The sequence below is a fragment of the Channa argus genome, chromosome 19 (genome assembly GCF_033026475.1).
Source record: "Channa argus isolate prfri chromosome 19, Channa argus male v1.0, whole genome shotgun sequence".
Taxonomy (NCBI): domain Eukaryota; kingdom Metazoa; phylum Chordata; class Actinopteri; order Anabantiformes; family Channidae; genus Channa; species Channa argus.
The window spans coordinates 8,314,976-8,326,904 of NC_090215.1; the positions used below are offsets into that span (position 1 = coordinate 8,314,976).

At 37.3% G+C, this 11,929-nt stretch overlaps 1 protein-coding gene across 8 annotated transcripts in view; it reads left to right on the plus strand.

Annotated features, from left to right (window-relative positions):
* Positions 1 to 11,233, plus strand: part of phldb2b (pleckstrin homology-like domain, family B, member 2b) — a 37,219-nt gene extending 25,986 nt beyond the window's left edge. For 5 of the 8 annotated variants that reach the window (XM_067486169.1, XM_067486174.1, XM_067486170.1 and 2 more), the window contains 13 exons: positions 393 to 548; positions 764 to 874; positions 976 to 1,050; positions 1,720 to 1,872; positions 2,905 to 3,048; positions 3,230 to 3,329; positions 4,433 to 4,516; positions 4,611 to 4,761; positions 7,132 to 7,222; positions 7,465 to 7,611; positions 9,075 to 9,294; positions 9,500 to 9,585; positions 9,764 to 11,233. In XM_067486169.1, coding sequence (XP_067342270.1) covers positions 393 to 548; positions 764 to 874; positions 976 to 1,050; positions 1,720 to 1,872; positions 2,905 to 3,048; positions 3,230 to 3,329; positions 4,433 to 4,516; positions 4,611 to 4,761; positions 7,132 to 7,222; positions 7,465 to 7,611; positions 9,075 to 9,294; positions 9,500 to 9,585; positions 9,764 to 9,904 — 1,659 coding nt within the window. In that variant the 3' untranslated portion in view covers positions 9,905 to 11,233. The remainder of the gene's footprint in view (positions 1 to 392; positions 549 to 763; positions 875 to 975; positions 1,051 to 1,719; positions 1,873 to 2,904; positions 3,049 to 3,229; positions 3,330 to 4,432; positions 4,517 to 4,610; positions 4,762 to 7,131; positions 7,223 to 7,464; positions 7,612 to 9,074; positions 9,295 to 9,499; positions 9,586 to 9,763) is intronic. The other 3 variants (XM_067486172.1, XM_067486173.1, XM_067486175.1) reach the window with 2 other exon arrangements.
* Positions 11,234 to 11,929: the final 696 nt, after the last annotated feature.

Genomic DNA, 11,929 nt, shown 5'->3' on the forward strand with positions numbered 1-11,929 from the left:
TTGCGAAGGTAAAATGACACCACTCTGCTGACCTACTATGAAAGCAGCACTGACCTAAACTTTGCAGAATCCCGACACAAAGTGACAACACAGCTTCCTGCTTACTTACAGAAAAGCAGGTCAATCTCACAAGATGGGTCCCATGTATTCAACAGATAGCACAGTGCGATGTCAACTTCACACTATGGGTCAAAATTATCATAATTTTAGATAATATAGTTGTTTCAGGTTTTATGTGCAAGATTATTGATTAACATCAGTGCACAATTTACATTGTCTTTCCTATATGTATGTTTATAAAAGTGTGTGTGGTTGTTTGCCCTGTACACAGCCATTGTTTCATCTCTTGCCAGTTGACTTGTGCATTATTTGTCTGTGTGTCTGTCTGTCAGGACTGTGAGATGCTTGAGGCAGAGACGAAGCATTTTGAGGACCTGGAGTTTCAGCAGCTGGAGAAAGAGAGTAGGTTGGATGAGGAGAAGGAGACTCATACACAGCAGCTTCTCCGTGAAATCGCAGACTACCAGCGCACCATGGTCTCTCGCAAAGTAAGGAAGAACCGAAGCACGCGTTACAATATCAGTGTGAAGCATTTGACACTTGTGAATTCAAATGCAATAAGAATAACTAACAGCATTGCTATGTATTTGCAGCCTTTTCATATTTTCTAATAGGGAAAGATTTTGTGTTAAAATAACTAAGTCCTGGCAACAGGTTTGCAGAATTGGCAACTAGTTGTGAGCCAGTTGTGTCTTTCTTTCAGGAGCGGCTGTTAACTCTGAAGAAGCAGGCTGCACAGATTACACAGCAGGCTCAGCGAGAGAAAGAAAGCTTCTTGAAAGAGAGGAGCAACCTTGAATTCATGCTGCAAAGGGTATGAGGATATCCATTTTTGCATGAGACCTTTACTTCTGTGATTAAGTTTATTTTCATTTTTGTTTTATCGTTTCTTCTCTTTCCTTTTCTGTCTATTAGGAGAAAGAAAACCTTTCGTCACTAGAAAAAAAATACGCTGACCTTACAGGTGGCCGGGGTTTCTCTCTGAGGGAGGTAGGTTTGGTTGACAGCAGACAACAAAATGAAAGCTATCATCCTCTTTGAACTCTTATTCTCTAGGATTCCTTAGGTGGACAGGACCCTCTTATTTTCCGAATGTTGGGGTTTCCTTCTCTACTTGCTAGGGTACAGCCTCTCTGGCTGATGTGTGTCAGTCTTTAAGTGATTGTTGCCTTGAAACCACTACTGCCACAATTTTTGCTTCTCCGGTCAACTTGTGCTCCCTCTCATCCCTCTTTTCCTCTATTTTTCTCAAGAATGCTGAGGTACTCTTGTGTTGTTCTGCCAATTTTCTTTTTTGTTTTTGTCAAGACGGTTTTCGTCTTAGTGCAGATGTTTTTAAATTTCTTTGTGGTTGCTTCTTTTTTTGTTTTCAGTTTATTGTGTCTGGCAAATGCAGGAGAACAAAGTCTTTGAATAATTTTATGCACAGCTATTACTCACATTGCTAACTTTTTAAGAATGTTGTCCACTGTACTACAGTAGATTCATGTTAACAGCTCTTTGTCTAAGTAACTTTTTAACTATGCTTCGTAACTGATGATTTTTACAAAATTCTGCATCATTCTAACAACCAATTCTCAAGTTTGTCATAATATCGTTAAATGGCTGACTCACTTTATGCTATGCCTCACTCCTTCTCTCTCCCACAATGCTTTTCAGGGCTATATGACAGTCAGTGAAATCAATGAGCTTTACTCACAGTTTGGGGGTGACCCTAAACCAATTCCTGTCCCCACTTTGGGTAATGCCCCTCCTGCATCCAAGGCAACCCCCTTCACTGAAGAAGACTCACCCATTCCAACGGAGAATGAGGTGTGTGTGTGTGTGTGTGTGTGTGTGTACGCGTGTGTGTTTACGATGTAAAGGGCTTGTGTGTGTAGGTTATTACAGAGATACAGAAAACGTGTGTATGAGACTATTACTTTTCCCAGTTTTCCTTTTTTCTATTCCAGTTTTCTGACAGAGTTCCTTTCTTATTTTTAAAGCTTTGTCATTCTTCCTCACCTGGCAACTGTCAGTCCTCTTCTTCCTCTTCTTTCTCCTCTGGCCCCCTTCCCAAAACACCCTCTGTGCATTGGCCAGACAATATGGTGTCATATCGAGACCCTTCTCCCCTCCCTGACTCTCACCCACCTCCCCTTCCTGTCATAAAACACTAATACGGGAACAGACAGGTAATGTGTGTGTCACACACACACAGTTTGTTTTAATGTAAAAGCATATTTTAAAACATAATGCATTATTCATATGTTGCACTTTATATAATGGTTTATATAATTTGTATGATGCATTCTTTGGTATTATTATGTCTACCAAATAACAGGTAATCGGTCATTTAAATTTTGTTATGGTGCATCGTTTAAATGTGACTTCTGTTAAGCTTTTCATCCTTCATTGTTAATACCACTGGGTGGCAATTTATTCTACAGAGTTTCCTTCTGAGGACAGTAGGGCAGTGTTACAGTTGCTTCAGCAAGTATTTAGACTTCTTGATTTCTTTCACACCAGGAATACTTTTGTAAAAGAACGATTTTGGTTTTTGATATTCAGCTCATTTGAAAAAAGCTCTCAAAAATATTTTTACATCAACATTGTAGTTTGAGTTCTGATCGACAACACTGTCAATTTTATCTCTTTGAAATTAAATTAAAAACAGTGTCACAGTTTACAAAACTTGAAAGGATCTAAGTAATTTCTGAAGGAGATGTTTATGACCCATGAATTAAACTATCATTATTATGATGCATTTTGATTGAAATTAATGTTAATCGTGAATAATCATTCAACTGTATAAATTTTTTCCCTCTCTTGTGCTGATGTGGGTGTGTGTGTGTGTGTGATCAGCATTTCCGTTTGCTTGAGGAGAGGAAGAGATCTGACAGAGAAGGTGGATCCCATCTAAGTGATACATTACCCAGAAAGAAAACCCCTCCGACCATGACCCCCCAGTTCACATGTGCAACACTCGGGCGTAGCTTCCCTACCAAGGTATGAATAAATACATAATGAATTTAAATAAAAAATGGCATAATAATACATTCGTAGTTTACAGATTACTGTAGTTTATTTTCTCAAATCTTACATTTTTTTAAATATATTATTTTATTGTATTATTTGAATATACAGTTTTTTGACTAAACCTGAGAAGTAAAAATGTTTTCTCTCATAGTCCCATCAACCTCTGGTACAGAGCACAAGTTGTAGCAGCATTCTTCCAAAAATACTTTCCTTATCCAACAAGGAAACTGATTCTCGCCGTCTACATAAAGGTACACACACATACATAAACACAAGCACAAACACAAACTCGAATACAGATCAGTGTAAGATAATACTTGTAATTTCAATTACAAACTCTTTTTATCTCTCAGTTTTCAATCTTATATGTATTTTTCGTGTGCCCATGCACACACACTTGTCTCTTGGTTGTCACATGAAAATACACCTTATATGGTAAAAGTATCCCTGTTTGAGGTTTCATGTGTGGGTGTGCACCTCATTGTGTTATGTTAGATTACACTGTTGCTCATTTGTTTATCTGTCAGTAGAGAATGGAATGTAAGTGAAGGAAGGCTTCTCTATGAAGTGGTGTGTGTGTGTGTGTAATTATTATTCAGCTGATGCTTTAAGAGCTTCGCTTCATTTTAAGTATGAACTTGAAAAAAGGGTTAAATTTTTTTTTGGGGGGGGGGGTTAAAATTATGAATATAAAAAGTTTTATATTCATTCATAATTTGCCACCAAAGTAAGTCCACTCACAGTTTAATCCTTTTGCCGTCTTTTTGCGTGTTTGACAATAGTTTCGAGACTAGATGTAGCAGATGAAAGATGAAGAATGCTCTGTTCCTTTAAGGGGGCTGTGCCATTTTTTTCTGTGTCCAGTTTGGGAAGGCTTTTTTTGTAAATACATGTATTTAAATTAGATCCAGATTACACGCAAGTATAAATCAGCGTTACCTAGAAACCACTATTATTGTCACATTTTAGAAAAATATCACAAAAATATTAGTATTCTGAAATATTTTTTAAAAATTGTATACTTTGTGGTGTCATCGTATTGCTTTTTTGTTTTTTGTTTTTTTGATGGATATCTTGTCCCTCAGTCCCTTTGGTCCCTTGATCTGGTTCCTCAGATGGGTGGTTCTGCTGCATTGGTCTGATAGTATGTTTTCCTTCCTGTACCCAAAAATTGGCGTGGTCCCTCTTCAAAGTATATTTGCCGTAATTGTCCTTCTTGTGCTCATCTCATTTTCTCTCCAGAAATCTTAGGATTGCCTAGACTAATCTTTTGGACTCTTGGACTCCATTTTCTCACAGGCCTATTGTTAGTTGCACCGTTTATGTGTGGATAAATTTTTCTCTGAATGTATAGAAGCGCGTTTTACAGTGGCGGGAAATTGTGAACCAAAATTGAAGCCATTTGGGCAAATTGTCCCAGAGGATGTGGGACAGACAGGTACAGCAGAGATGTGCTCACATTCAGAAGACGAGTATGTAGAGTCACTACTAATGCTGTTGTTCTTTTTGTCTGTGTTTTTGTGTCTTTCCAGGTCAGCCTGGTCCCCGGGCATCTTCCCAGACCAACATCTACCTCGATGCTTTCGGGTACCGTGACAACCAGGCTTATGATACAATAAGTGTGGACAGCACCGACTCCATTGAAACCAGCATCTCCGCTTGCTCGCCTGACAATATCTCCAGGTATATTTCACAGCCTTGTGTTGAAAGTAGATGCACACACGTGTTACAGTCAACATTAATAAAAGTAACAAAAACAAAACAAAAGTTAAAATATGATTTAGAGTCAGAAAGAAATAGAAAACTCAAAAACACAAAAATGTCTGCTTTGTTTAAAATATAAAATGCTGACACTATAAAGCAGATGTCGAACAAAGAAGGAGTAGAAAGAGAGTTAATGAAAAAAGTGTGTGGAGAGGTTTCCCGCCTTTTGTGGTCCTTCCTTGGAGAATAGGATATGTTGTGTGTGTGTGTGTGTGTGTGTGTGTGCGTGTGCGTGCTATGACTTAAGGGGAGCTCTTTTTTAGTGTTTTGGGGTTCAGGTTACGGAAGACAGAAAACAAGTTATGTGCGTGTTCATAGTCAACTTCTTCAGGTTCTGAAACACAATGAGTATAAAGGTGCATCTGGGGCCCCAGCCCCCTTGTCTGGACTAAACCATTTGTGCTTTTCTTCCCCCCTCCTTGTTGCTCTGAATGGTATGGTCTTTTTCTGCAGATTGATTTTGCATAGTCCCAAATCATTTGCAGACTGACCTTTCTGCATTTTAAGTTTTCCTGGAGCAGAGTCCTTCTGTGATCTTCAGTATGGCTGCAGTTGGACTGTGTAGTGCCAGCTTATACTGGGGTGGAACACAAGATTTGGAACCTGGATTAGCACTGGACAAAGTAGATTTATGATAAAAGTGAAATGTTTCCCATTTTCTGGAGATACCTGTTCTTCATAATACGTACAAATGAATGTTTAGATTTGAACTGGACTGGCTATGACCATGAGTGTGATCCCATCTAATCAGCTGAGGTAAGAGAATAGTGAGAGAGAGAAAAGGATGAATGTTACAGTGAGGCTGGAGATTGGATTCCTCTTTATGTGAGGGATGAAAGGAAAACATGATGCACGATGTTAGATGTGTTTTAAGAGTCTAAATGCAAGAGCTTGACTAAAATGTGTCACATGCGGCCACCAAAGGTACGTTTTTATTCAGTTCACCAATTTTATTTGTCATGTTAGATGACCTGCTGTTGTTAATCTTTGCAGTTTTTATGATAAATGTTAATGATAGTTTTATTTATCGCAAATTGGTGGCAAGAAAGACATCTGTGATTTTGACATGATATCAAACTGGAAGCTGAAAAACATGAAACATGAGAGCGGGATTTTTTTTTTTTTACCAGTTTGATGTTTTTTTTCCTCCCCAATTTTTTTAAACTCCTTGAAACACTCAGTTCTTTTTTCTTTTTAGCCTCACTCTCTCTCTTTTGCCCTCCTTTTCTTCCTGATTGTTTAGACTGGCTCTAATGTGTACCATTCATCTTACCAATGTTGTGACATCATCACAGAGCAGCTCTGGGTATCCATTTCCTTCTGGCTCTGGATAAGAGAGAAAGTGTGTGTGTGTCAAAGGGACAGAGAGCTAAATTAAGCTAGAAAAATTAGAGAGCAAGATACAAAATACAGTTTAACAAGACAAACATAGACACTATGATATCAGTAAGGAATTCATGTCATGTGTAGACCAGCTGTGGTCTGGGAGACCTGAAACAAAACTGGGTCTGCTGTTTTACACTGAAGACAGTGACACAAAAGAGCAACTAAGAGTCAGAAAGACTTCAGGAGATATTATCTCTGATTCAGCTTACTTACAACAATCAGGGCTTTTCTTTGGAAATCATAGCCTTGAGGCTAGAAAGAACACAACCTATTATTTATGACTGTGTTGTGTGTGAAAAATTACATTGTTTTTTTTTTTTTTTCATTGTTAACTACACTTAGTCTTGAAAGATACTCATAGTGTAGCACAAGATAAAAGACACCGATAAATCAGAATGAATTCATTACACTCTGCTGTGTAAAGGCTACTTATATTTCTTCTGTCCGCATGACAGAAATCCACAGTCCATTAGAAACTGGACAGACTCTCTGTGAATGACCATGTGCAGGCCAAAAATTTGTCCACATGGAAAATCTGTAGCCCTAGAATACCAACTGCGTATGTGCCAGAAAAACAATAAACAGTCACTCACTTTACATATGAAAGACTTGTATCATTTATTTTGTTTACTACTTTTTTCATGGTATCCAGTAACATAAGTGTGTGCAATATGTCCGTGTCCATATTCACATTTGTTGTATCAATAGTTGCATGTCCACTGTCTGTCTCACAAACCAGACAAGGCTTTATGGAAAATATGAAGTAGCCTTAACAGCCTTTGGCAGCTGCTCAGTTGCATTATGCTTTCACTGTTTTATTTATTTTTTTCATAATGACTATGCCAAGTGGTTGATTGTACATAAGGAATTGTGCTGATGTGTGTTGTATGACTTTATGTGCAGTGCCAGTACGTCAAATGTGGCCAAGTTAGAAGAGATGGAACGTCTGCTGAGAGAGGCCCATGCAGAGAAGAACCGTCTTCTTGAACACAAGGTCAGTAAGAGAGAAAATAATATCACAGTCATTTTTTTTTCTCTCTTTGTCATGTGGTATGTAGTGCAAGTCAGAAATATCAGCAATTTGAGTGTTTGTTTCTGACCAAATGATGTCCGTTGTCTTAGAATCAGAGACACTACTTAAAATCACACTTACAGGACTAAAACAGTCCTGTATTTCCCTAGTTTCCACATGTGTTTGTGTTTTAAGACTTTGTGTAACACACAATTATTCTTTAGGAGATAGAGATGGAAATGCGAAAGCAGGCACTGGAAGACGAGAGGAGACGAAGGGAGGAATTAGAAAAAAGGCTCCAGGAGGAGACAAGCAGACGGCAGAAACTCATCGACCGTGAGGTGAAACTGCGAGAGAAACAGAGGACACAGGTAGGGAGGAAAGAGGGGACAGGAGCATTTTAGACCTGGGTCTCACTCACATATACTGTTTGTCTTTAGCACAACATATTTTTAAGCACTTGCAGACTTATCTTCTAAATTGTGTGGTTTTCTTTAATTATGCCAACCGTGAACCTTTGTGATTACAGAAAAGTGCATATTTCCCTAATTATGTAGGGTTTACATACAACCACAGTTCTAAAGAAGTTTAGACGATGTGTAAAACATAAACATAAACAGAATGCAATGATTTGGAAATCTCCTCAAACCATATTTTATTCACATAAGAACATAAACAACATATCAACTCTTAAAACTGAGACAATTTAGCATTTCATGGAAAATATTAGCTCATTTTGAATTTGATGGCAGCAACACATCTCAAAAAAGATGAAATAGGGTGATGTTTACCATTGTGTAGCGTCCCCTCTTCTTTTAACAACGGTGTGTAAACATCTGGGGAGTGAGGAGACCAGTTTCTAGAGTTTTAGTAGAGGAATGTTGTCCCTTTCTTGTCTGATGCAGGAACACACAGCCCCATACCATCAGAGATGCAAGCTTTTGAACTGTCCACTGATAACAAGCTGGATGGTCCCTCCCCTTATGTCCGCAGCACACGGTGTCAATGGTTTCCAAAAATAATTTCAAATTTTGATTCATTTGACCACAAAACAGTTTTCATTTTGTATTAGACCATTTTAAATGAGCTTTGCTGAATGTCCTTCGGCCTTGTCTGTTGCGATTCCTTCTGATTCTCTGAATCTTTTGATGATATTATATACTGTAGTTCATGAAAGGCTTCACTATTTTACATTGAGGACATTTTTTATGAAATTGTTCAACAATTTTCTTTGCACAATTTGTAACAGATTGGTGAACCTCTGCTCACCTGAACGCTCCTTTTATACCCAGTCATGTTACTGACCTGTTGCCAATTAACCTAATAAGTTGGCAAATGCTCCTCCATTTGTTTTAGATTTACAGGAATTACTTTTCCAGCTCTTTTTCCAACTTTTTTGAGATGTGTTGCTGCCACCAAAATGAAAATGAGCTAATATTTTCCATCAAATCGTAAAATGTCTCCGTTTCAAAATATTTTTTGTTGTATGTTCTAGTTTCAGTAAAATGGGTTGATGCGATTTGCAGATCATTGCATTCTGTTTTCATTTAGGTTTTACACATCATCCCAACTTCTGTGGAATTGGGGTTGTGTATATTCATGCTGATAGTTCGTGATATAAGCTTCGGCCATCTTTTTTTTTCTTTTACCTGGACTATAATTTGCTGGCAGCAGATAAAAGAATCCTACACTAATCTATCTTTGCATGTTATATACACTACGTCTGCATATTTTTTGTTAATAATATAAACACAAAGGAAATTATACCTTAGCATCATTTACTTAAACTAGTTCCTTCTCTTTTCAATGAACCCATTCATTCTTTACTTTCCAGTCCCGACCATTAACACGGTACCTGCCGGTCAGAAAGGACGACTTTGACTTACGGGCTCATATTGAGTCAGCAGGCCACAGTGTAGACACGTGCTTTCACTTGTCCATCTCTGAAAAGACCTGCAGAGGCTACTTGGTCAAGATGGGAGGCAAAATCAAAACGTGGAAGAAACGCTGGTTTGTCTTTGACCGCAATCGACGCACATTCTCCTACTATGCTGGTAGGGCAGAAGATGCACTTCCCCACAGTCTTGCAATGACACAATATGCAATAGCAATAATTAGAATGCACATGTGTATATATAAGTTTATTTAATATTTATAATGTTTTGTAAATAAACCTGACTAAACATGCTACAGTGCATTTACACACATTTCTATTTTAATTTAGATATCTAACATCTATATATGTTTTATCTCCTGTAGACAAGCATGAAGCCAAGCTGAAAGGAGTCATTTACTTCCAAGCTATTGAGGAAGTGTATTATGATCATTTAAAGAATGCACATAAGGTATGAACACGTGTATATTTTGCCCCTATAATCACTCTCTCTTGAAAAGTATGATTTATTATTTTTAAATTGAATATCCTCAATCTTTACTCTAAATCCTTTGTTAATTATATCTGTTTTCCTTCCTTTATTTTTGTTTCAACCTACATCATTACTGCCTTCTTTTTCTCTCCCTCAGAGCCCAAACCCCTCGCTGACCTTCAGTGTGAAGACTCATGACAGAGTCTACTACATGGTTGCTCCATCTCCTGAGGCCATGAGGATCTGGATGGATGTAATAGTCACAGGTGCCGAGGGATACACCCAGTTCATGGTGTAGTGAAGGAGTTACTGTGGCAAGATGTTCTATCCATCCTATGGCAGTTTGTGGCTTTAAAGACCCTTCTCTGTTCCTTTTTAATGTTTGGACTTATTATATGTATAGATGGATATTGTTAGCATATATGCTAAGGAATAAACACAGTTTCTGTTGTGTTTAAGCAGCAGCCTTGAGTTACTCAACATATGTTATAACATTTTATCAGCATCATTTGCAGGATGCACAAGGATTATAATCATATGTGGAGCATTCTTAGAAATTGTCATAATATACAAGACAGTGGTTTTAATATTTTTAGCCACATTCAACTCAGATGAAGTAATGAAGTTCAAGAGATGTTATCGTACACCACAGTGCCTTGCAGTGGGTTCAGGTGGGAAACAATTTAAAAATGTCATTGAAGTAATTGCAGTCATTTTTTTCTTTCTCTAATCCATGATTATCGTAATTGTGAGGTAATCATTATCACACCAAATTCCTATGAATATAGGAAACACATTGTGTGTGTGTGTTTGTGTGTGTGTGTGTGTGTGTGTGTGTGTGTGTGTGCGCATTACTGCGAGCATCTAATGTAGCTCCGAGGTGCTATTCTTACATGGTGAATGACTCTTAATAGCCCAAGCCACAACCTTTACACAGAAATGTAAATGTGGTATAATTATATATTTAACATGGGGATTATTACTATCATTAAGAAAAAGATTATTGTGCTCTGTCATAACCAGAAGATGAGAAACATGTAAGGCATAAGTGTTGATAAACTTGTATTTCAAAGGAGATGAATTGTTAATTTGGCAAAATAAGTATTTTTTTTATACATTTTGTTTTTAAGTTCTAGTTAGTTTTAAAACGGTTATGATCCATTATCAACTCATTTTATTGACTCCACTTTGTGCCTTTTTAATAATATTTTATGTGACAGTATTCTGACATACATAGTATCTATTTTTAAGGGCAATATATATATCTATATGAAAAATGCTAAACTGTCTGTTATAAGAAATGTGGAAAATATGGTTCTGTGTGGTTAGAAAAAAACTTAATTTGACCTTTTAAACAAAGTCTGTGGTACGTGTACACACTTAAGAGGACTTTAGTAATCAAATCTGACTGATTGTGTGCTGCTTTGGTCCGCTGGCTTTCATTACAGTGCATTTCACTATATTAACACTTATTTACACAGGAGCTGTTACAGTGGAAGTTTCCATGTTCACCTATTTTATAAACGGTTTTGAACTTGATCTTACTGTATTTATGACATTACCAATGCATGTATCTTAATTTTGTATTTACATATGAATAATAAAAATTCATATATTTTACTTTTTATATTGTGCATAAATTTGGGTTTGTGGAGGTCTTCCTAAGTCCTAAAATAAATGATGCTGACACTTACAGGGATGGAACTATGCTTTAACCACATAGGTGCTACCATGTAATGTGGGCATGGATGCTTTTCACAAGCAGGTCAAACGTAAAGCAGTATGTTCATCCTATATGACAGTCAACAAATTAATCCTTACAGTCTGTCAAACGTCTCAGTAATAGGGAAAACAATTTCAGAAAAAAATGAACTAAGTCCATGTTTATTCTATGGAAATTAAATGTCTTATTTTCACATTACATTCTTACTTGTTGTTAAATTGGTGTTTTTTATTGTCCTAATTGAAGGAAACAGCAATCTAACATATTCACCAAGATCATCTTTATAGTAAACTAAACTCCACTGACTGTGGTACAGGAGTCCTCCATAACTGAGTCATCTTTCACAAGTCAACCAGTAGGATTAGTCGTCTACATGGAGATGGAGCGCCACCACATGGAAGCCGTACAGCATGCTAAGCTACAGAGAAATGCAGTGGGTGACAGTAAATACATGATAAATGCAGTCTAAATTTGTCTGACTCCCCCTTGGATAGATCACCAATCCGGTGCTGTATCTCGTTCTGATTTGCGGTTTCTGTAGTTTAAAGTATTTATTTGAAAGTAAAGGGTTACGGTCCATCTATACAGTATATAACCTAA